The sequence below is a fragment of the Canis lupus genome, chromosome 34 (genome assembly GCF_048164855.1).
Source record: "Canis lupus baileyi chromosome 34, mCanLup2.hap1, whole genome shotgun sequence".
NCBI lineage: Eukaryota > Metazoa > Chordata > Mammalia > Carnivora > Canidae > Canis > Canis lupus.
The window spans coordinates 20266649-20293286 of record NC_132871.1 but is presented as its reverse complement, the minus strand read 5'-3'; the positions used below and the strand labels follow the sequence as shown (position 1 = coordinate 20293286).

The window sequence follows — 26638 nt, the reverse complement described above, 5'->3', positions numbered from 1 at the left end:
GGGGGGCATTTGATGGAATGAGCACTGGGTGTTATACTATATGTTGGCAGATTTAACTTAAATAAAATTTAAAAAAAAGAAATAAAGAACAGTTCCCCCTTTTGTTATAACCCAGATATATTTCTGGAGTGGCTAAGGTCTCTCACATTTACCACCAGTAAGGAAATGTGTTCATATTACATTTGCTTAAACAAGGCAGAATGAACTTGATGCGCTGCCTCCTATAATTCTTCTTTTTCATCCTCACCGAAGAGAGAAGGTCCTCCAAAGGCAAGCTGGCATAACCTCCTTTGAACTCACATAAACTTCTTATCGTGCTCCACACAAGAAGTGTCAGTAATCACTGCCATGAGCGGTCCACAGGCGGGACAGGTGGGGCTGCGAACTGCCCCATGCTTAAATCTAACAAGAAAAGGGAGCAAGCCATACAGCTCTAACAGTGTACGACATGCTTACAAACAGAGTACTTGCCTCAGTGCTTTGAGGAGGAAATGGAAGTTGGCTCTCACTCTGGGAGGGTCGATTGATACATATCAAGGAAAATTTCCTGATAGAAAAAAAGACAGTTCATTAATAAACCTTCAGAAATCAAATCTAGAAAACCATTATGGCACCAAAACTCAGTTGCATTATGGATAAACCTAAAATGTAGCATTTAATTTTTTCTTTCATCTATTTTTTCATCCAAATAATAAATTTAAAGGCAAATCATAATAAAATATGAATTTATTGGTAAAGGAGCAGGCCTTAGTATGAATCCCAGCAGCCATGGTATAGCGGTTGAGAAATGTCAGTATAGACTCACAGATTATGTGAAGTCCTTAATCTTATACATTTTAACATTTCTTATTACGATTGGTTATACTATCTTGTAATTGGTTAAATAAAGGAGCTATAGGCCTTATTAACTTATTGAAAAGATAGGAATGTAGCAAGATTTCAGCATCCTTTTCATTAGAGTTCTACTCTAAGTCTTTCTGAGGATTCTTCTTTATTATTTACATTTTGTCTTTGGCTCCCTTTACTACTATATCCTTCTCTTATTCTATATGCTTGAATAATTGGAGACTCATAAACATTATCAATCAAATCCTGAAAAAAAATTATACAGCTTGGTCTTGTGCCCATCTGAGTACCCGATTCATTAGTAAATTACATTTTTTGAGTATATACAGTGGGTTTATAGTCACTAATATTTTCACTCACTCATATCTGTGGGGCCTATTTTTGGAGACTCAAGATACAGGCTAATTAGTAGATGTTTGCCCATGGCAATGTCTTGATTCCACAATCTTTAACTCAATATTAACATCATTATTATTGTATAATAACCATTTTTTAATAATAAATTTATTTTTTATTGGTGTTCAATTTGCCAACATACAGAATAACACCCAGTGCTCATCCCATCACGTGCCCCCCTCAGTGCCCGTCACCCAGTCACCCCCACCCCCCGCCCTCCTCCCCTTCCAGCACCCCTAGTTCATTTCCCAGAGTTAGGAGTCTTTATGTTCTGTCTCCCTTTCTGATATTTCCTACCCATTTCTTCTCCCTTCCCTTCTATTCCCTTTCACTATTATTTATATTCCCCAAATGAATGAGAACATATGTTTGTTCTTCTCCGATTGACTTATTTCACTCAGCATAATACCCTCCAGTTCCATCCACATTGAAGCAAATGGTGGGTATTTGTCATTTCTAATAGCTGAGTAATATTCCATTGTATACATAAACCACATCTTCTTTATCCATTCGTCTTTCGATGGACACTGAGGCTCCTTCCACAGTTTGGCTATTGTGGCCATTGCTGCTATAAACATCGAGGTGCAGGTGTCCCGGCATTTCATTGCATCTGTATCTTTGGGGTAAATCCCCAACAGTGCAATTGCTGGGTCGTAGGGCAGGTCTATTTTTACCTCTTTGAGGAACCTCCACACAGTTTCCCAGAGTGGCTGCACCAGTTCACATTCCCACCAACAATGTAAGATGGTTCCCTTTATTTTTAGGCACTGTATAGATCTCGTGGCCATGATTTTCTCAAACAAAAACTGTGACTTTTGATCTAGCAATAAGTATTTTTTTTTCTAATTTGGTAAGTTATCTAGTGTAAAAATTGGTACAATACATAACAATAAAATTATATTTAAATGCATTAGAATTATCTTGGTTTTAGGAATAAAATAATAATAAATTATCAGTGTCCTGGAAAATCCAGGTTATATGGAGAAAATCCTTAGCATCCCAAATAAAACTTTTTTTTCTTTATTCATTGTATGGTTACAACTTAGATAACTAAGTTTTATCTTTTGGAATTGAACTTAACTTAGAAATGTCAACTAATAGTTTCAGTAATTTTGCAATGACTAAAAAGGAAATAGTGTTAATAGTATTACTTGATATTGGCCAGGTATTTATTTCATTCACTTTTTTTCAGGATAGTTTATCATAAACTAAAAGGAATACCTATTAGTAAAAAATTAAATATAAGAACACTTTTGAAAAATTTATAGTTAAGAGCAATGAAACAACACAATGTTTTGATCACCTATTTTCCTATTGTGTTTAGGTTCTGAATCTCTTTCTGGCCTTGCTCTTGAGTTCATTCAGTTCTGACAACCTTGCAGCCACTGACGATGATAATGAAATGAACAATCTCCAGATTGCTGTGGGAAGGATGCAGAAAGGAATCGATTATGTTAAAAGAAAACTACGTGAATTTATTCAGAAAGCCTTTGTTAGAAAGCAGAAAGCCTTAGATGAAATTAAACCTCTTGAAGATCTAAATAACAAAAAAGACAGCTGTATTTCCAACCATACAACTATAGAAATAGGAAAAGATCTCAATTATCTCAAAGATGGAAATGGAACTACCAGTGGCATAGGCAGCAGTGTGGAAAAATATGTTGTGGATGAAAGTGATTACATGTCATTTATAAACAATCCCAGCCTCACTGTGACTGTACCAATTGCTGTCGGGGAATCTGACTTTGAAAATTTAAATACTGAAGAATTTAGCAGCGAGTCAGATATGGAGGAAAGCAAAGAGGTAGGAATTTTAAAATAAGATATTTTGACGTAATATATACTTTAAGCTATGAGACTATGTTGAAGTTACGTTTTATCTCATTAAGAAAATAGGAAGTATCTGTTGACACACTTTCTGTGGCAAAATTGGTGATAGATAAATTGATGACAGATTAAAATGTAGCCAGACAAATTATAAGCTGACTTCATTTTTTCAAATATTCACCATTTTGAGTTCTTGATAATATTAATCTTCAGATTGATATGAATTTCTCTCATTATTTAAAAATAATTTGACATTTGTGAAAATGCCTCAGTTCATTCCTTGCAATTTATTCCCTGTAATTCTCCGCAGTGGTGGGGTTTTTTTGCATATGTACTAGAAAAATACGTGGTGAGAGGGCAGTTCCAAGTCTCACTTGGCTTTTATGAAATATTTCATAAAATGGGATCTTATTTAGTTTGCACAGGCATTTTTATTCATGGAAAGTCTGATTGGGATCTTGGCTTGATATTTACATATAGTTTCATGTTTCTGAGGTAAATAATTTAAGGAAATGAAAGTAGTGATGAATCAAGCTGAAAATATTTATCCCTACTGAGCCAAGTGTGTGCATGTGTTTGTCTACACAAACAACAATCCATGTTACATTAGAGAGTGTGAAATTCTGAGTTTATCAACTATAGTACGAGTCTTGACAGTTTATTTTATTTATTTATTTTTTGAGTCTTGACAGTTTAAAGTATTTTTTGATTTACCAGAAAAGTATGAGTACCAGAGTATGCTTTCGGTTTATTTCTAGGTTAATAAGTACAGAGTTGGGTATAAGAGAAGAAAGAATTTAAAACCCTTAGTGTTTAATTGTTTAGCCATACAAAAAAATGAAAACAGAATTCTCGGTGATTAAAGCTTGCATAAACAAATAATAACAGCCAAAACAAAGATTCATCCTTTCTTGTCATTTGAATTGATTGACAGAGAAGAGAAAAATCTCCAACACTATTTTCATTCTAAGAAAGATGGATGACTGGGGAGCTTGAGGCACTAAAGGATACAATTTAAGTAATCTAAGAGTCACAAAAACTGGACATTAGTTAATAAAATATTGAACAAAAATATATTTCTATGAAGGAAACCCTAGCGATTTCAGTCAGTATTCCTGTATTGATTACATAAAATTACTGAGTATGCTGTATTTAATTCTTTCTTGTCTTAAGATAGATATTGCTAATTTGTTAAACATGAAATCCAGAGAAAGTTCAAATAGAAGTACTAGAATTAACATGAAGTGACAAGGTCATGGCTATTAGTTTCACAAAATAAGTTATACGATTCAAGGAGAAAATTATGAAACTTTATAGCCTGAGGCAACAAATAGCTGTAACTAGTTGAACTCAAAATGTTTGCTAATAAGGCCATTATTTTAAGATTTAATAATATCTTAATATATGGTCAATAAAATTTTGGATAAGCATAGTTGGATGAGCTATGCCAAGGAAAGGGTGGGGCCTAATTGCTCATATTGTGCATAGGAATTGAAGCAAGCATTTAGAAAATAGAACTGGGTCATTAAATGTTATTATATATTCCCCTCTTGTTATCCTGACATTATACCAAATAGTAAATGTTTCCCTTACTGTAAGGGAAGTCAATTTTTCTTTTTAATGTTTAATTTTAGAATGTCTTATATAAACTAAGAATAAATTATGAAGAATTAAATGTTACAGCCATCAGTCAATTTAAACTTTTGGCTGAGTTCGAGTGTCTTTTGAGGTGTAGTCAACTTGACATCCAGTCCTAATTTTCAGAAATCTTAAAGCCTCAGACACACTTCTCCAAAACTACACGTATTTTTGCCTCACCTCAAACCATTGTGTTTGACACAGGAGGAATGTCCAGTCAAGTGGACAGGAAAATCCAACTCTTTTTCCAATTACTATTAAGCTTTTTCATTTGTTTTCTATTTGAATTAAGTACTCTAAAATAATAGATGTGAACTCAGTACTTTGGAATTGGAGGCAGAGAACTGATCTGCCAGTTGGAAATAGAATTATCTTATTGCTTTAGCTGTAGAGTCCTTTTGATTCCTTCCCCCCATAGAGATTGTTACGGTTGTTAAAATTTACAATTTAGAGAAATTTTAAATTATGTCTTAATGTCAGACTCCCTAAATATATACTCATAAACTAATAAAAGATTGGAGAAATAGTCTAAGAGAAATGTGCAGGTTTTAATCTTTTGATATTTTACCTCATAGCTCTATACTAGAAAACCAAAGAGATTTGAGAGAATTATCCAAGAATTCCAAATATTCCTACCTGAAGCATCTGTATAGTGTTCTGTCTTCTAGTTAGTTTTGTTATTTTGTTCTAGTCATTTTGTTCATTTTTTAAATTGATGGGATGGGGTCATGCCATTAAATATCACATGTAGAGTAGTAAGAAATGCTATGAAGGTTATTGATATTCCAACCCAAATAATTTTTTTTAATTAAAGGGAAAAATGAGACACTTTGGAAAACTTTGGAATTTAAAAAAAAAATCCCTTTATAAAAGGACAGACTAACCCAGTGGACTCAGAGGTTGTTTGGGTGTTTGAACTAAATCCTCTTTGTCTTTGATAAAGTTGAGTGTTTCTGTAGATTCTTTAGAGTATACATATTATAATCATGTATGCTTTAACTCAACGTTATTTGACATATATAATGTAATTCCTTTCATAGTTTGCAATTTTGAATGATTAATTTCTCTTTTAGAGTTTTAATAATGTTGAAACCATGCTTGAATGATTATTTTTCAAAGTGAGATTTACTAGTGCAATATAGTGACCTTCACTGCTTACCATTCTTACTTCTCACAGGGGTAAAATCAAGCTGGAGCCATCAAGAGTGCCGCTCTGGTGTTTTTTAACCAGCCAGAGGCTCGTGCCACCACTTTTACCCAGGTTACCCAAGCAAGTTGTACATATATAAATATAATCAGTTTCTAAATGAATTTTGACTGGCCTGCATGTTACTCAGCTACATTCCTTGCCCATCCATTGGCAGTAAAATAAAAATATGCACAGCTGCTCTTATGCTGAGTCATATAAAGCATGGTCAGGCAAGTCTGGCAACCCTAACTTTTTTAAAAAAATGATTTAGTTGCTAATCTTCTTACATAGATTTTAATAGAAATTATATTCACTGAAAAATAAAAGTGCATGCCTTTATGGATTATTTAATTTCCATTTAATGCTACAGAATTTTGAACATGCTAAGGGCTTAAAGGAGAAATGGTGCTCTTTGAAAAACTTGCAGAAAAGCTTTTACTTCCCTGTTTTGTTTTATTTTTTTAATATAGCTCCAGTGGTGTACTTTGTTGGTAATTTTTTAAGTGTCATATTAAGTTTTTCTGAAGGGTAATCTGCAAACCAAAGCAATTCCTTATTCATGTTCAAACTGCCTAAAGAGTATTTTAATGTGATAATAATGTAAATGAATTGGAATGTTTATGTTTTGGCTGCTAGTAGCATGGGTACAATTTTTATCTCCTTCATTATAGAGAAAATGGAATTGCTTCATTTAGCAATTGACCAAAATATTTTACACTTAGAACATGATTCCCTTAGGAATTCTGTTGGTATTTACCCCTAAAACCTCTAACTGCAAGGAAAAAATGCCTTTTGTACCCCCAAAAAATGAGAGAATGGTCTTTTAGATGGTATGTTCATTCTGAAAATAGATCTGGAATCTACCTTCTTTACTCTGTTGCTCCTCTGTCCTTTGTGATTTTGTTTTTCCTCGTTTCATCCAGACCCGCTGGGAAACTTTCTCCTGAAAAATATTATTTAAATATTTCATGCACTACAAACTCCTATGGAGGAAGAGAATCATTGTGAGCTCCTTTAGTGTTTTTAAATGAAAGGACTTCTCTTGTCATGTGACCATGGCAATGAGTGTAACCCTCTTTGGGATCCATTTGGTGGACTTTTGCATTTCCTAATGTTGAAGTCATAGTTTTGTACTCAAATATGTTAACCAAATTGGTCAATGCAATTTAATTATTTTCTTAAGGAATGTTAATTAAATACTTTGTCACTTAGGTGCAGTTTCCTTTTCTTCTTGCCATTAAAACTATAAAACAACCCTAACATAAGCATATTGGTCTCTCTGGAAAGGAGCAATGATTGTGTCATTCTCATAGCATTTTTTAATACTTTGGAACAAAATATTCAGTCTCTGGCACTCTAGACTCATGAAAGATAATGCTTTATATTTTTCAAGAATGACATAAAGTGAGACCCTAGATATATAATTGTTCACAACGAAACACAGATATGCATATACACAGGGACTAGAAAGAATTTGTTTCCTATAATATATTAATTCTTCAGTAAAGTTTGGGATTTGACTCCTTAGGATAACGGCTTGTTTTTCCCAGGTTCCTTGATAAAGGGAAGGCTAGTTTCCTTATTTTCTGAGTACCCCATTTTCCAAGTTCTGGTATAAAGAGGTATACAAGGAAAGTGATAATCAGATATTTTATCTACCAGTTTATTTAGGAGATTTACCTGGAGTACATGTGATGAAACACAAACTAAGCAGAAACTGGTTTAAATTGACTTCATTTATTCTTAACTCTCATATTATTACAGTTTTCAATTTCCTTGAATATGTTGCTTAGGAAACATTGTCTGCTCCCTAAAAGAGTATACTAAATTGCAATACAAGGGGTAGGAAGAGGGAAAAAGATGTGAGAGAAGGTTTAGTGGGATGGATTCAATAAGAATGCACTTATGATTTTATCCCAGAGAATGATTAGTCCTCAAGGGAAATTTTTCCAGTAGGTTAGTGATCAAGGAAGAAAAAGGCTCTTACTACCCTTCATGTAAGAACTAAGTGGGCTGAACACGTGTATCTTTGTGGCACTATCTGCTGCGGGATGGGCCGATATGGTATAACTGTTACTTTTGCCACACCAAGATACTTTGAATCCAATTTATGGCTTAGAAAATTGTGTAATATACCCATTATAAAGAGAAAAATGATTTCTGGTTAATATAGCATAATACTAATGATACTTTTGATTTTGCCATCTTCCTTGTTAAGATGGCAACACCAACAATCCCTTTCTGCAATTAATGTGTCACCTTGGCCTTAAGCTTATCCCAAAGCAAGCAAGATTATAACTTTCATTGTTCTAGTGATAAGATTTTTCATAGAAAATAACCCAGAACTCCTTAAATATAAATTTGAATTAGAATCCATGTGAAACAAAGGATTGCCATTCTTGGGGGTCAGAATCTTTATATACAAATATTTGATCTAATCTATATTTGAAGCTATTTCGTTCTTTAAAATCCCAATTCCTTTTATTGAATCAGAGTAGAATATACCTCTTTTTTTCTAAATTATATAAAATCTTTACTTATTATATTTCCTTAAAAATATATCTCAATTTTATAATGAGAAACAAGTGTGCCTATGAAAAAATAGCAAATGATGTTTTCTCTCCCTTTTTCGGCTGTGATTAATTATTTTAAAAAATTCTTTTACTTTTTGAAAGACTATTAGTTTGGCATGTCGATGTTTAATCGTAATATATCAATGATATGGAAAGTAAAAGAGATAGAATGTTTAAAAATACAAAATGAAATATTATGTGCCTTGATATTTATTTATTAGATCATTTAGCAAAATATTATTCTGTCTGGCTTAACTCCTATAGGAATCCAGCAGATTTTCATTGGAAGAGCACTGTAATATGTGGTTTTCATAAAAACAAATGTTCATGTAAATATTTCCACTTGAAAGTAAATTATTGCCAATGCTATTCATACCAAGAAACAATTGAGTATTCCTGTTTGATTTGCTATCCTAATATTAGAATACATCATATTTTGTTAAAATTTAACGCGGCAAGGGTATTCTAACAATATCATTTAGCTCATTTATTTCCTGATAAATAAGCACAAAAAAATAAAAAGAGAACTAAACATCTAAATTTTACCAAAGGGAAATATAAAATTTGCCAAGTGTAAAACTTGAAAGTATAGAACTGGTTCTATTTCTAGCCAATTCATATTTTGGTCTCCTACTCATGTGGCATTTTGCAGTGGATGATGCCTGGTTTAGAGCATTTGCAAGCAACTGTTACTTGAAAATTCTTCTTCAAGTACATGAGTTCTACTAGTTCCACATAATGATGTATATTTGGCAGTTCTATTTGATGAATTTGTACCATAGTTATAATTTATTGTAATTATGACCATATCTGAAGCTGGAGTTTTAAAGTTTTAATTTGATTCCTTTGGTTTTTATGGATTCTTTACACGTTATAACTTTTAACCTACATATTTTATATCATAATATTTGCCTCTTATGTAATTTTAAGAAAGCCACTGAATTGATGTTTTCAAGAAAGATTTTATAAGTCAGCTTCTTACCTACATCTCAGTATTGTTTAAAGTTAACTCTTTGTTCATTTACTATTCCAATGAATATTTAGTTCTACTTTACATTAATACATATAAGAATATGAATATAAATTAACTAATACTAAGTTCATGGTCACAAACATGGGAACCAATAATATCACAAGCACTATCTTGAACCTACAGAATTTAACTACATATCACGTCTACTAAATATTTTATATTGATAAAGGTTGGTTTTACTTATGAATCATCAAAAAATTCTCTAGGAAATTCTGCTAAATTGGGTACAGAAAATCTAGAGTCCAGCTACTGACTCACTATAACTTATGACAAGATAATTAAAGCCACATTTCCTTCTCTAAATAGACGCTGGATTGGTTGCTGTTCCACATCAGAGGGAAGATGGAGAAGGAGAAGATTACCTCTCCTTAAAAAGATTCCATTCAACAAGGGAACTACAAATTCACCTTTAAGGAGTTAAAAGAAAGAAAACCTTGTCAGAATGATTCAGTATATATATATATATATATATATATATATATATATATATATATATATATATATATATTCATATATTCAGAGTGATTCAGAGTTTATTAACTCCGGAGTTAAACTGCAGTTTTCTTTGTAGACTCATTTTAGGTCTGAATAATTGAGAGCCTGATGTTGGGGGAAAAAAAAGAGAGAGAGAGAGAGCCTGATATTGAGACAGCACTCCTAATTCTAAAAGTTACTGGCCATTATTTACACAATTCAGAATCTTAAAGGATTTATGTTACTCTGCACCTAAGTGGAAATATTATTTGTATTCCCTTGAATGTGAAAGTATCCAATAGGAGGTGTCAGAGGTAGTTACTGGGAGGAAAAGAAAAGAGTCCATGCACTGGTCATTTATTCATTTACTCAACAAACATCTATTAAACACAAACATTGGTGATAGGTACCAGGCACACAGAAATGGCAAAAGTAGTATCTTTGCTTCAGAAAATTGAGTCTGGTGTTAAGACTTCTGGAGACAAAATAGTTTCTGGTAACCTGACCTTTAAATAGACAAATATTTGACTTCAATAAAAAGACATTATTTCTATATTAGTAGTGTGGAACTGTACTAAATGGAAGGTATGATAGTTGACGTTACAGGGATCCTCCTGGAACATATCAAACCAACATTCACTGAAATTTGTCATCTGATGACCTTCCAATTCCTGTAAAGAGCTAACCTTCATTTTGTTATGGAGAAGTCTATTCATTTATTCATCTTTAAAATAATATTTATTGAGTAACTGTGACATGCCCAGCACTGATATGCTGTAACACAGTCATTCACTAATGCCAGCCTGAGCATATGAAGTACTCTGAATATGGAGCATCATTTTTTTCCTTGGTTCACACCCAGGTCTTCTCCCAATCTGTATTTACAGTGCTATCCTTTTTCCTAAAACGAATGTTTTCACTTCTTATTGTGGACTATTTGCGGTTAGATTAGGTATGACTAAGCTTCAATTATTCCGATTACCATGTTTCAACATCCTGCAGATAAGATCAGTATCTTCAGGTCCTGAATATGTAACAATTTTATGTGTTTCAGATGAATTGGACTGAGGATAATTTGGTCATTTCTTTATCAATTACATGTATGTGAACACAGCTATATTATCAAAGGATCTAACCAAAAGACAAAGGATAGGAAATTAAAAGTGTAAAAAATTAAAACATAGGTAATAAATATTCCTACTTTGACATTTCATCTTAAAACAAAATTTATGCAAATTTTAAGGACAAAGATATCATAATTATCTGTCTAGTATTGTGATACACCTGGTGAGCAGAAAAAGAATTCAACAAACCTCAAGTATTTTATAATGTATGATCCTTGATTTAACTGTTTTTCAGTAAAATTAAAAAATAGCCCTGAAACTAGTTCTAAGAAGATAGACATATCTAATATTTAGGCTTCTATCACCAATAACGTTAAATTACACAAGACAAAAGCATTTTCAAGCTCATATTTATCATACGTATATAGTTTATTTCAAGAAAATGATTTTCATAAAATAAGGGAACTATCTTCCTGGAGCAGATCCACATAATTCTTAGCTCAAATATGAGTAGAGTGTCTCTAGTACTGACTACAATATCCATCTTGTAGTAGTTCAACATACTTCAGTGTGCATTTTATCATGTGCTTACCTCATCCCCCTTTATAACGTAGCTCTTATCAGCTCAGCCATTTCCTGATGTTATGCACTAATGGTAATAACATTGTAACAGGTCTGAGAATGCTGTGGCCCAAACTACTCTGATTCCATGTGGCACTCATACCTGGCCCTGTGTCATTCCTGCAGCATTATAAGACCAGGCTAAAGACTGGTTACCCCTTTATCAGTAGCTGATCCCTTTAACACCCTGACCTGGCTAAAGTTTGTTGCATGTCAGGATTTAAACCAACTTCTTTCTATTACATTTTTCTTTTGGTGGTATTTGATGTAGCCTAAAGGAAACCAAAACGACTGCCAAAGATTCATTTCTCCCTGTATCAACAGGACAGGTAAGAGTGCCAGAGTAACAAGTAGTTTCCAAATGCACAATGAAGCACAGGAGTGCATTGGCCAAAGAGAATGCAAAATACCAGCTCTTGCTATAAAGCTAACAATGTGCTGCTCTTTTTTGAATTAGAAAACTATAGAATACATTTAATAACAACTAGTGGTATATGTTTTCATGTCAATGAAAAGTGGATAAATTTAGATCGTTGCTGTTTATGTGCATTGGATCAATCTTTTCTGCATTTGACATGAAAATACACTTGTGCAGCTTTCGTTGGTTGGGTCACAATTTTAGAATAAAACAAACCATACTGTTTGTAAGCTAATTTACAAAAGCAAGATTACAGATGACCATATGACTCTGGCAGCTTACATAAGCTCTCCTCAGGATTTTATTTAGAATCTCCATACATGGGCTTAACCAAAAATTATTTAAGTTGTTAGCACCATATTTTTAAATAAAAAAAGATATATGCTGTGGCACTACATCTAATCTTGTGACCCCCACCTCTACTAAAGCGGACTGGCATTATGTTTAAGATATTCTTGAATTACAGATCAAGGAAATGAGTACGGAAGACTTGAGGGCACGCCTTTTGAATTTTTATATTATCGATTAAAGAAAATATTTTAAAAGCTTTTCTGTGGAATTGATTTTCAGAAGCTAAATGCAACTAGTTCATCTGAAGGCAGCACAGTTGATATAGGAGCTCCCGCTGAGGGAGAGCAACCTGAGGTAGAACCCGAGGAATCTCTTGAACCTGAAGCCTGTTTCACGGAAGGTAAGTGGATGCATCGAGCTCACTGGACCTCTCTTACCTCTTTCCTCACCCTCTAATCATCTATATCTATTATCTTGTAAAATATAGGATTTAAGTTATATAATCAGACATTCCTATTTTTGTGCATCCTGTTCAATTAAGAAATGCCGCTAACTATATGGGGGTTTTGGTGGCCTTCTAGAATATCTAATCAGAGAATGCTGACTCAAACATATCTTTAGCCTTAAAAAAAAAAAAAAAGAAAGAAAAAAATTTAAGGTTAAAGAAGTAATATGTTGTTTCCTGTGTTGTCAGTTTACAATGGGGAGTAATTGGTTAAGTGTGCATTTAAAACTGTCCGTGAGTAATGGTTACTTGTATCTGTCAGAATTAACATTTTTACTAGTTCTGAATGATAGTAGATAATAGATAATGAAATGCCAGAACATGATATTGTTTTATAATATGGGACACCATGCCATTGGGGCAATAATATCGAGGATTTTCTAAAGAAAGCTAAAATTGCGTAATTTGACATATGGATCAGTTATCTCTTGAACAATAATGCTGTATATCCAACAACCCAAAACTTCTTAGCATATAGCAAAAAAAAACCATGTATTTTTGCTTACAAGTCCATGGCCAGTTAGATGGTTTTGCTGATCTTGGATGGGCTCTCTTCCGAGCCTGAGGACTGTTGGGCTGACTCAGCTCCACTCCACTCTTATCCTGTCCTCCACACGGTGGCCAGGCATGTTCTTGGGGGTGAAGGCACAGTAGCGAGAGAGGAAACCTAACCACCAAGTCTCTTCTTATGTCAGTGTTGCTTCTGTCCTGTTCACCAAAGCAAAGTCACTTGGCCAATCCACACTGTGTGGGAATGTACCATTAATGATTGAAGAGGCAGAAAAATTTAGTACAATAGCACAAGATATGCAATTCTTTTCATTTCTTATATAAATCCCTGTTGTAGGTATAGAAGCATTTCTCTAAAACTCTGGATATCACTTCACATTTAATTCATTTTTTAGTTAACAGCTATTTAATAATGCATATCATGTCTTAGACTCAAATCAATACCATATAGCAGTTGCTTAAGTACAAGTTTATTTTACAAATAGTGACTGCTTCAGGGACGCCTGGGTGGCTCAGTCAGTTAGGTGTCCAACTCTTGATTTTGGTTCAGGTCGTGATCTCAGGGTTGTGAGATCAATCCCTGCTTCAGGCTCCGCACTCAATATGGAGTCTGCTTGGAATTCTCTGTCTCCCTCTGCCCCTCCCCACCTCCAAAATGAATAAATAAATCTTAAAATAAATAAATAAAAATAAAAATAGTGACCACCTCAAATTGTTACTAATAATGCAATTTTAATACAACTAATTCTAGAAGTGTTTCACTTGGGTTATGCATGTTTACATTAAGAACACTAAAGCTGTTTTAAACTTTAAGCAAATTTTAGAATATATAATTGCACAGATGTTAGAGATCACAGTTGATGTCAATGGATTCTTTCAAGGTTGTTACAGAAGGTGATGCTGCATATACCTATTGATTTTGGACTTTAATACATTTAATGCAAATAAATACCTAAATATTAATTGTCAATTTTTAAATAATTTCAGAGGGAGAGCTATATGTTCAGCTTAATTAATGAGGGAAGTCACTCTACTATTTTCTTCAAAAAGTCTGCATACATTCCAATGCAGTTACTTGATTATGGGAAAATAAATTGGGATCCCTGGGTGGCGCAGTGGTTTAGCGCCTGCCTTTGGCCCAGGGCACGATCCTGAAGACCCGGGATCGAATCCCACATTGGGCTCCCGGTGCATGGAGCCTGCTTCTCCCTCTGCCTATGTTTCTGCCTCTCTCTCTCTCTCTGTGTGACTATCATAAATAAAAAAAATAATAATAAAAAATAAAAATAAAAAAAATAAAAAAAAGAATAAATGACTTCACGAACATTCTAATGGTATATCACAAAAATAATTTTTGTGGTATTATCTTTTACTTTTTACCAGACAATTTCTTACCAGCTCATTTTTAGGGTGATAATATATGCATATATGCTATAATAATAAGTAATTATGTAATAATAATTATGGTATTATCAACATTTGTCATTTGTAAAGTTTAAAAAAATTAAGTATGAAATACTATAGAATATATTCTATATAGGATATAGAAAAATTTAACATTGTAAAAAATAATAATGAATAATACATAGATGTCTGCCAACCAACTTTAACACTTTGAATACTTTTGTCGTATTTGCTTCAGATTTTTTATTTAAGAATAAAACAAATACAGATTAGGCCCATTTTGTTCCCCTTCCTTATCTCATTTTCTTCCTTTCTTCTCAGAAATAAACCAGTGCCTCAAATTTGGCATTCATCATTCCTGCTAAAATTGATCTTTTCCTGTTAAACTGTTCTTTTCATCTCATATCCTCTTTAGAGAAAAAAAAAAAACGAATTTTATTCCATTTAATTTAATACAATGAATATTTTCAGGGCATGTAAGTCTTGATCTCTTGGGAATATGAAAAAATATCTTGCCCTCAAAGAAACAACAAATACAATACTATTTATTTATTAGTTGAGAAGCTAATAACATTTTATAACACATCATTAATTTTCATGAAACAAAGGATATGATCTGGCTGAGTGGCATTATAAAGTAGCATCTGATAAATATTTTTTTTTAAAGATTTCATTTATTTACTCATGAGAGACACAGAGAGAGAGAGGCAGAGACACAGGCAGAGGGAGAAGTAGGCTCCATGCAGGGAGCCTGACATGGGACTCAATCCCGGGTCTCCAGGATCAGGCCCTGGGCTGAAGGTGGCGCCAAACCGCTGAGCCGCCCGGGCTGCCCTGATAAATATTTATACAGTAAAATACTATACTCTTTTCAAGATGAGTTTTCTATTTTTCCATTCATTGAACAGAGCCCTCTTCATGATTAAAACCCTATCTCATGACTCATCTCTTTCCCACCTCCCAGCCTCCCCCTATTCTGTGTGCTGCCAGGTCCTATCAGCTGTAATATCTTCTGATTCCTGACCACTGTCACCTCTATCCCTTGTTTTTACTTTCTTAGTGTTCAATTGATTGAGGCTCATGGACCCTTAACTTATTTTTCTACTTCTTTTTTTTCTATCCATCCAGTGCCTTGAATAGGCAGGAATCATTCTCAATCAGTGTTCTTATCAGGTATATCTCCACAACTCTCAAATAAATCCTTCAGTGTTTTACTCATCGGACAGCATATAAAATCTAAATTTTCCAGTTGACTCACTCAGGTCCTTTTTTCAGATAGGCTCTGTTTTTTTCTAATCTTGACTGCTAATTCTCTCCTCATGCAACTTCTAGACCTATCATTAAGTTTTACTGATGTCATTATTTCTCCAGACCTGTTCTTACATATCCCTCACTGCCTAACCTTAAATTCATTTCTTCTATAAAGCTCAATATCAGAAATTAATCTATACCAATCAACTCTTCAAGCACCCTGTTTAATTTATGATTTTTTTTGCTTTCTATAACTATAGAATTTGTGAGCAAAATTCTCCTACTTAAAATGCACACTCCTTTTTTAAAGATTTTATTTACAGAGAGCAAAAGGGGAGGAGGAAGAGGCAGAGAGAGAGAGAGAGAGAGAGAGAGAGAGAGAGAGAGAGAAGCAAACTCCCGCTGAGCAGGGAACCTGACAGGGGGCTCATCCCAGGGCCCTGGGATCATGACCTAAGCTGAAGGCAGATGCTTGACGGACTGAGCCACCCAGGCGCCCCCCTCTTTTTAAAAAGATTTTATTTATTTATTTGAGAGAGAAAGAGAAAGAGAGTACCAGCAGGGGGAAGGGCAGAGGGAGAAGCAGACTCCCCTCTGAGCAGGGAGCCCAACATAGGGCTTGATCCCAGAACCTTGGGATCACGACCTGAACCAAAGACAGATGCTTAATCAACTGAGTCACCCAGGAACCCCCCACCAAACACCCCTAAAATGCACACTTTTTAATAGAAAGATTATGTTTACTCATTCTAATATTATTATTTGTCCAGTACAATTCCTTGAATGCAACAGATATTCAGTAGATATTTGTTGATATGCCTTTGGGCTAGTAATCCTACAAATTACACAAAGGTGTTTATGATATTGTTGTTGAAAAAAGCCAGAATTAAAGCAACATATTTAATAATAGTGGAATAATTATATAAATTCTGGTTAAGTCTGGTAATCTTATTTAGAAAATATTGTGCAACTTTTCACAGTTCAATTTACTTACAGTAAAAGGGAAATGTATATATTATACTATTAAGTGAGCTATTTAGATTCAAATGTCCATATATAAATGGAATCATAGGGGATCCCTGGGTGGCGCAGCGGTTTGGCGCCTGCCTTTGGCCCAGGGCGCGATCCTGGAGACCCGGGATCGAATCCCACGTCGGGCTCCCGGTGCATGGGGCCTGCTTCTCCCTCTGCCTGTGTCTCTGCCTCTCTCTCTCTCTGTGACTATCATAAAAAAAAAAAAAAAAATGGAATCATAGGACAAGGTTGATAAAAATATCAACCTTTGGAGATTTTATTTTTCTTTTTGTTTTTCTGTGTGTTTTTCTGATGTAATATAATCCATTACAATAATCACATATACATAAAAAATATTTGTTGAATGAACGATTTAAAAAACTTACAGATGATTTCTATTTGTGTAAGTGGAAGCATCTTTAAAAAGTTATTTACAATGTATCAGATAATAACGTAGATGAGTCCCCTACCAATACAAATGTATATAATCAAAGAGTAATTATTTTTTCTTCATTTACTTTGACTTATTGTAGACTGTGTACGGAAGTTCAAGTGTTGTCAGATAAGCATAGAAGAAGGCAAAGGGAAGCTCTGGTGGAACTTGAGAAAAACTTGCTATAAGATAGTGGAGCACAACTGGTTTGAAACTTTCATTGTCTTCATGATTCTTCTCAGCAGTGGGGCACTGGTAGGTGATGTATGATCTGCTTCTTTACTGAAACTCTTTATCTTTTGCCTCAATTAACCTCTCATTAAATGTTTCTTTAATATGGTGCTTGTGAAGTAAGAGACATGTGATATTCTTAGCACAGGGTGAGCCTCAGTAAATAGCAATTATTGTTGCTATGGAGTAGGTGAATCAAACTCAGGTAAGTGTGGTTTCTTATAATATTGAAAGAAAGATTTTTCTGACTTTGAGTCATCAGAGGAGTTCTTCTAAGAGTCATTATGCAGACATGAGATTATCAGCTAAATATCAAACTGCTTAACATAAGCTTCATTTTGCAGGGAATTCACTTGTCTTGTTCATGCTGATTCACTAATGCCAATCACAGTGAGTGGCAAATAGTAGACTGACTTAATTACTGACTAGTAGCAAAGTGAAAGCATTAAAACTTATGTCCAATTTCATTCAATGAAAGGGTCAGTTTGGTCAAAATATGAATTAACATATGAAAGTAATATGACCCATTTTCCCATTTGGTGATACAAATACGGCTGTATTTCTTTTATGTTTTTCAATTAGTCACTGCAGGGTTTGGTGACTTGATTTCATTTGGATTCTAGCCTCGCATCTGAAGGTCTCTAAACCTGTCTCTGATTGACTAAGAATCCTGCATCTTGCCATATACTTGAACAAAGAAGGCAGCCCTTTGTTTTTAATGCCAACAGAGAGGGAACTCTGCAGTCCCACCAGTAACTAATGCCTTTGCTGTTTTAGCTCTTGCTTCTCAGTTTTACCCAGTGAAAGCTCACCAAAGTGCATCAACATGCTGGTGCAGTGCCTGGCTTCTGAGGAGCTTCAGCTTCAGCTATAAATTAAGCTAAAAAAACTTGAGGCCCTTGTGCCCTGATCACAAGCCCAGATCCTCCTTTTCTCCAAAAAAGAAATTTTTCTTTTGTTCTTAATCCAGACCACCAAGTTATCCTAATATTTTTTGTCTATAAGAGGACTGAATTAGAGAAATGATCTTTTCATTCCAGAACACCCAGAGGCTCCTGAAAATGAATTCCCCAAACTGTCCCAAGAACTCTGCAAAATGATGCAGAGGGAGCTTCCAGACATGCACCACACACGTGCCCAGGTTGAGTGGGAGAAATAAAGAGGAGAAAGTGATAATCCTCTGTTCCTCTTTCCTCTCAGACTAGGGAAGTGGGGGTGGGGTGTTGTCTCTTTGCCTTACATCTGCATTACTGAGAGAAAACATTCTAGCATAATGAATAAAGCAGATCTACTCACGCAAGACTTTCTGCCTCCTGCTGTAGAGAGAAGCACCTGACAGTCTCTCAAGATTTTTAAGCTCTTTGGGATAACCTGACACCCTAATTTAAACATTATTTGAATGTGTTGGTTGACTGAAGTGTGCATGCAGGTAACCACAAACACGATGCCACCATGGGAACACGAAGCCTTCCAGACACAGGCACCTGAGGAGAGGCTTGCAGCGAGTTTCCTCTATTAAGACATCAATGAGAGATAGTTTATAACAATGAAATTCCATGGAATTTTCTCCCTTACAGGCCTTTGAAGATATATATATTGAGCAGCGAAAAACCATTAAGACCATGTTAGAATATGCCGACAAAGTTTTCACTTACATATTCATTCTGGAAATGCTTCTCAAGTGGGTCGCATATGGTTTTCAAATGTATTTCACCAATGCCTGGTGCTGGCTGGATTTCCTGATTGTTGACGTGAGTGTTCTGCACTTTTGTGTTTCCTTCCATTGGCATCTGATGATAGTTCTAGCAATGGTGCCTTGCACATAGTAGGCACTCAGTAAATGCTTCATGTAAATATAAATGATGATTCCCATTTTCCTAAGATACTCCAAAATGTTTTTACTGATTTAAATTCATATACTTTAATAGGTGAAACAACCAAGTGCTGCCTTACTGTACTTACTGATTTCATTTCAAATTAATATTTAAATACCAAATTATATAGAATAATATATTAATGTAGAAGTTTTACTGTTTTCATCCTTACCTTTGACACAATAACTATATTTAAATTCGTTACGGTTATCTTTGACGTTAGTATTTTTGTCATCACCAGAGCCTATTGAGAAGTGTTTGTCCCACAGATGGATTACTAATTAAAAAGAAACTTGAAAGTCAAAAAAGCAGGAGACACACTTCTTAATTGTATGATGGTTCTATGACTGAAATAGATTGTCCTGGGCCAGTTATTTAAAGGTTTTATTAAACTGTACTGGTGGTGAAAAGAAAGTAAGATAGAGTACCAGAATGTAAATCTTTAAAAAATAGAATACAAGATTTCTGTCTGATTTCTGATGGACAATTTTGAGAAAGATCTCACCTTTTATTCACAAATATAATTTGCGTGTCATCCTTGCGCAGGGGCCATGCTAATCTTCTCTGTATTGTTCCAATTTTAGTATATGTGCTGCCAAAGCGAGCACTATTCACAAATATAAAATCTTAACAGTCGGAGAAGGACAAACATTATATGTTCTCATTCATTTGGGGAATATAAATAATAGTGAAAGGGAATATAAGGGAAGGGGGAAGAAATGTGTGGGAAATATCAGAAAGGGAGACAGAACGTAAAGACTCCTAACTCTGGGAAACGAACTAGGGGTGGTAGAAGGGGAGGAGGGCGGGGGGTGGGAGTGAATGGGTGACGGGCACTGGGGGTTATTCTGTATGTTAGTAAATTGAACACCAATAAAAAATAAATTAAAAAAAAATCTTAACAAAAAAATTAAAAATCACTTCATTTAGTTCTGGAGATTTACTTCTTAAATACCTTTTAAATTAGTATTCCATTGACATGGAATAAAAAGAAACTTAAAGATGTGTCTAGAAAAGACTAGGTAAACCAGTGGGGACAGGGGACAGGCACATGGGGGAGGTGACAGGATAATGTTCACAGCCAACAAAGGAGGGGGAAGATGCTGGAATCTGCAAGAAAGCACAATGTGCTAAGTAGTGCATTTTAAGATAATATTCTGTTGATTGTAATTCCTTGGAAATTGCATACTTTTAACTTGAAATATTTTGATATGTAAAATTTGCATATCATGCTAGCAAAATAAAAAAAAATGGACTCTTTCATGGAGAAAGTTACTTTTTACAGTTTCAAATGAAAAAATATCAACTTTTAATCCAATATGAACTTTCTGATCACCAAACCAAAGAAACAAATTATGAGGAAAAGGGAGTTCTTTGAATTTAAGAGAGAATAATATCTTTGTTATATTTTTTCCTAATCTGCCTATAGCAAATATACTATTAAATATAATATATAAAGGCTACATGCAGAATTACATTAAAAGTTTTCTGGCAATAAAAGAAGACAATAAATAAATAAATACTTAAGACTGCACGTGATTGGATATTACACAATGGAAAAATATACCAAGACTATAACCATTCTTTTATTTTATTTTTTATAATTTTTTAAAAGATTTATTTATTTGCTCTTGAGAGACACAGAGAGAGAGACAGAGGCACAGGCAAAGGGAGAAGCAGGCTACATGCAGGGAGCCCGATGTGTGACTCAATCCCGGGACTCCAGGATCACACCCTGGGCCGAAGGTGGTGCTGAACCACTGAGCCACCGAGGCTGCCCCCATTCTTTTATTTGTATAATTGGATTACGGATGATAATTTTCTTTACTTTCTATATGTGGTTATAATACATTGGTAAATTTATAATAAAAATATCTGATGTATAATGTATCTGTGTAAAATTAAAGGCTAGTAAATCAATATGACCTGAATATAAAGAAATTCTTAGGAGAAATCTAGTTGCCCTGTAGCTGATGCTCATATTACTGAGCCTCTCCTGATATTTACTTTCTTAGACTTAAGAAAATTATTATGACAGTATTAAACTCATCAATACTTTGCTTTATATCAAACATATTCTTGATCATCTATTTTGTTGTGGAAGATACAAATATGAATGTCATTTTCCTGGCTAGTGGGAGCTTACAGTAGACTAGTGAGGATAGATATGTATATAAGGAGATGACATCTGTATTAGAAGTGCCACTCACTTCGGTAAGGAAGGAGGCAAGGCTTTGTGAGGAAGCACTGTGTGAGCTGGAGTTTGAGAGATGAGAATGTCAGTAAGTACACATCTGGGGAGGGACACCAAAGCATGAATACACCAATGCATGCCAAGCAGGGCCTGTTCAAGAAACAAATAATCCTAGAAGGTAAGAACAGTGTCACCGGGCGAGTGAAAGTGTTTTCTGATTGGATGACAAGCTAAGAAAGATGAGTTGGAGAAGAGTTGTAAGAACCCATGATGCCATCCGAAAAGAGGTAAGCCTCTATTCTGGTTAAAGAAGCCACTGAAGCATTATCTATGGAAAGTGACAAGAAAAGCTCACTCTTTTAGGGAGAGAAATTTGGTGCAGTTGTAAATGATGGAATAGAAAGGGGATTTTTTTTTAGAGACCAAAGACCAATTAGGTGATGGCTGCAGGAAAAAGAGAAAGCATAAATGTATCTCCTTCTCACATTTAGCTACTCAAGTCACATCAAATTGGGAGTTTTGCTACTTCTTTTAGTTAGCCAATAAATACTGCCCCTGTTCAGAATTTTTTTTTCTTATGTCCTACTCGTATCCTTCATCCTTTAATGTATGCCTATTTCTTTTTGATTCTGTCTTCAGGGAATATAAAGGGCCCAGGTCCTCATATCTTATATACAGAAAATCTTCACAACAAATGATAATCCAGGAACTTTATTTTTCAATTGTCATTGAAGAGAGAGCTCACAAGGCCTAAAATTAAAAGTTTAGATTTTAGGAAAAAAATATAAACCACTTAAGATAAATTTTTGTAGCTCATTTTTTTTTTCTGCCAAATTTAGGGTTTTTTTTTTTCTATTTCACATTACATGTGCAAGATTAGTTTGAATAAGTTTTGTTGTAAAAATTTTCTGTGCTTTATTTTTCTTAAAAATATTTTTCAATATCCATTAACACCATTCTCATAAAAGCTATGTTACACATCTACTTTTATTTATTGCTTTTGAAATTCAAATGTCCTCAAGGACAAAATACTTTTTCTTAGATTATGTAGTTTTAAAGAGTTTTCTATGTATTTTCAGAGGAAATCAGACATTACTGTGCTACCTATGACAGTGCTTTTCCTTTACAGTTGAGGTTTTAGAGCTTCTATTAACTATATTAGTCCTCTGTAGAAATGACTGAAAACATTGTTCTGGCAATTTCTAATTAGTCATACTAAAATCGCAATTTTTCTTTTTTGGGGGGGAGTGGGAGGTTTTGACCTATTTGACCTAGTTCATGGTTTGATGCCCTCATACTAAAGCTGACAGAAAGACAAAGCCACTAGTCAGAGGCCTAGATCTTTCTAGATGTGTTTGTGTTCAGATTTGCCAGTGGTTTGCTTAGTTCACCTGTGCACTAAGTTTTAATCATCTCCCTTTCAGGTCTGCTAAATAATATGAGAGACGATAAAGGTTTACAGATCTGTAGATGAAGATTGCATTCCAATGGCATTCCTTTTCTTGTTTTACATTTAATTTATAAAAACAACAACAACAACAAACAAACCTGTTCTTGTCAAGAATCTTGAAAAGAAAACATGTATAGCTTCCTCCTCCTAGGTTTATGGTAGTGGTTCTCAAATTGGTTCACAGACCAGTACCTTTAGCCTTACCTGGGAACTTGACAAAATGCAGATTCTCAGGCCCTGCTCCAAATCTGAACCAGACTCTGCCAGTAATCTGGGTTTTCAACAACCCCCCCAGGTGATTTTGATACTCACTAAAGGTTGAGAACTACTGGTTTATTGCACAGAGCGAGGTTGAACAGGGTAAGCATTTTTGTCTGTAAATGAGAAAATTGTGTTGCTTTCTCTGTATAGGTCTCATTGGTTAGCTTGACTGCAAACGCCTTGGGTTACTCAGAACTTGGCGCCATCAAATCCCTCAGGACACTCAGAGCTCTGAGGCCATTGAGAGCCCTATCCCGGTTTGAAGGAATGAGGGTAAGACTGCATGCCTTAGAATTTACTGGAATTAGAACAGAACAGATTGACATTTTGTACCTCAGAAATTCGAAATCCATGGAGAATTTATATCTTATACATTCATACTGACATAACCGATCAATCAATATTTGTCAGACATCCGTAAAGGTGACACACGGTTGGAGACACTCAGAATAGAGTGCCTAAGTGATTGCTTCTAATTAGAAACAATTAGATTGCTTCTAAGTAGATTTTTCACTCTGTGGGAAATCTCTATCATGTTGCATAGACTTCCGATGTGAGTCAAAATTAGTTATGTTCATTCCATTTGTAAATGTGCGGGAAATTCCACCCACTGTAATTTAAAACCCTGAAGAACTCCTCATCATTTCTTCATTGCTCCATATGATGTGTTTGAGACTTTTAAACCGGAATCTGGCCCTTTAGCTTTCAAACACAGGCTGAGGTGGCTAAAAAGTAGGTCAGCTGTGGAAATCTAATACTCAGAAGGTGGTGCAAAGGAACCAGGAGGAATTTGTGCTGCTGTTTGTCATCCCCTGGGGCACAAAACCACACAACCTCAGCACAGAGGAAATGATGACATCCTGTCTCTGTGGATTTAGCTATTCTAAAAGAAACTTTTAGAAAATTGTGCTTTTTCTGATAATTGGAAAATAGTTACTTGAGGACCTTCTCTGAATGGTGCAAACAGAAACCAGAAATCAATGATGCGTGTAGGTGTGTGTGCTCATGGCTACAAAGAAAGGGATCATTAGCGGTTAAATTCTTTTCACTTTGCCAATTTAAATAGCTGTTTTTGCGGTAGTAGTTTTAATTTTAAAAGGGCAATGAAACTTTCACAATAGAATAATTCTCATATTTTCTGTATCAGATTTGCATAGATAAGGACTAGGAACCTAAATTCCTAGAATTCCTTCCATACATCTCGCAATCTTAGAAAACACATGTTTTATTCTTTGCTATCCAGTTTTTGTTTTTGTTTTTTTTTTTAACTCTGTTAACCAGAATCTCCTCTCATTGGCAGAGCATTCTTTGTAGGGAACTTAAAAATAAACTTTCAAGTCTACAAGTACCTCTGAATTATCAGAGTTGAAGTTCTCATAGTAACAGTGTAATAAGTTCTTTAAAAGTTACTTTCATTTAAAAATACTTAAAAATATTATCTTCCAGGTGCCAATTTGTAAATGAGTTGTACCTTTTGCCTAGTACCCTTTGGTATTGTTGTTGTAAGATATCGTTACTCATATGTTTATATGTGTGTATGTACGTATGTGTTTGTATGTACTTTTTATCCCATAAAGGATTTGAGGAAGATTGATGCATGTATTTCTTATATTTTACATGCCTGTTCATTAATAGTTTATTTCTGATTGTAGGTTAGGTGCACTTCACAGAACAAGATTTTTAGCTAAATATTTCCTTGAGGGGTAATTTTAAAAAGTGCTGAAAAATGTTTTCTGAAAGCCCTAGTTAATTGAGAAAGCTGCAAGTAACAAATCCATTAAGTCAAAACCTTGGGCTCAAATTGCAATGCTTTATGAAAATATTCTTCTGAAAGGGATTCCCCAAAGGAGGATCAGAAGAATGAAATAACTTGCCCAAAGGCGCACAGCTAATTTGTGATGGAAACTGGAACATGGAGTTCCTGACTTCCAAACCATTCTCTCCTTGTTACATGTTCAAATTCCATGCTCTGATCTCTCTGCTCCCGACTTATCATGCTTAAGGTGACCCTAGACCACACTGCTTAGGATGGTCCTGGCTGATACTTGCTTTCTCAGAATAATTATTAATAGTGTTCTCTTTTGCCCTGGAAATTGACCCTGAAGTATTATTCTCTTTTACCTTCAGGTTTTGCATAATAAATTTTAATGGTTTGCAAATTCTTAGAAACTGTGATATTCACATGCTGACACTGCTTCTATTGCCATGTCACGACGTGCATTTATAATTAGTTCCATTCTTTGATGAAAATGTGCTGTGTATGTTCTTACTTCTTGAGAAAGTGTTCTACAATATAAAATATATTTTATACCATTCTGAACTTGTAATTGTAAAATTTTTTATTGGAGCTACCGGATACTAGCTTCTGCCCAATATTTAACTTTAGGGACAGATATATTTCTATTGTTTGACTATTGTTCTTTTTCCCTTGTCACTTCTATGCCAGGTTGTTGTCAATGCTCTTCTAGGAGCCATTCCATCCATAATGAATGTGCTCCTGGTTTGTCTTATCTTTTGGCTAATATTCAGCATCATGGGAGTAAATCTTTTCGCTGGCAAGTTTTACCATTGTATTAACTACACCACTGGAGAAATGTTTGATGTAAGTGTGGTCAACAACTACAGCGAATGTAAAGCCCTCATAGAGAGCAATCAAACTGCCAGGTGGAAAAATGTGAAAGTAAACTTTGATAATGTAGGACTTGGATATCTTTCTCTGCTTCAAGTAGTAAGTAACCACTTTATTATTCTCTGTGATGTATTATTAACATGAATCTGAAATCTTCTCTCTTAGTATTTTCAAGTACATACTTCCTCAAGTCCACCTGCCTAGACTCTTTCTCTCTTTCTCATCATTGCTGGACTGCCTTTTCTGCATCATGCTGGTAACTGGACAGGTCTACAAAGTTCATGGTTCTTCACACTATGCATTAGCTACCCCAGCACCAGTCCTTTGTTACTGAGATTCCTGTATAGGTTCCCACTCTCTTACCCCATCCCTATTCTGAACAACATAGAGGCACTGGCACTAGGGTGGGGTTGGAGAAGTGTGTGGGTAGGAGGAGGAATCAATTTCTGCACTCCTCAGCTACCAGATAGCATCGAACCCTCATCAAATCTTCATCCACCCAACTTTCACCA

The 26638-nt window shown here is 34.8% G+C and overlaps 1 protein-coding gene and 1 non-coding gene across 3 annotated transcripts in view; one reads left to right on the top strand and one right to left on the bottom strand.

The window, feature by feature from the left end:
* The window catches only part of SCN2A (sodium voltage-gated channel alpha subunit 2), a 134902-nt gene that overhangs the window by 95121 nt on the left and 13143 nt on the right, over nucleotides 1-26638 (top strand). For both annotated transcript variants that reach the window (XM_072811491.1, XM_072811492.1), the window contains exons 17-22: nucleotides 2567-3046; nucleotides 12650-12770; nucleotides 17588-17742; nucleotides 19296-19469; nucleotides 23648-23770; nucleotides 25944-26225. In XM_072811491.1, coding sequence (XP_072667592.1) covers nucleotides 2567-3046; nucleotides 12650-12770; nucleotides 17588-17742; nucleotides 19296-19469; nucleotides 23648-23770; nucleotides 25944-26225 — 1335 coding nt within the window. The remainder of the gene's footprint in view (nucleotides 1-2566; nucleotides 3047-12649; nucleotides 12771-17587; nucleotides 17743-19295; nucleotides 19470-23647; nucleotides 23771-25943; nucleotides 26226-26638) is intronic.
* LOC140624624 (U6 spliceosomal RNA) lies at nucleotides 20094-20200 on the bottom strand. Its single transcript, XR_012024083.1, has one exon. It is a non-coding gene; the product is annotated as a U6 spliceosomal RNA (small nuclear RNA).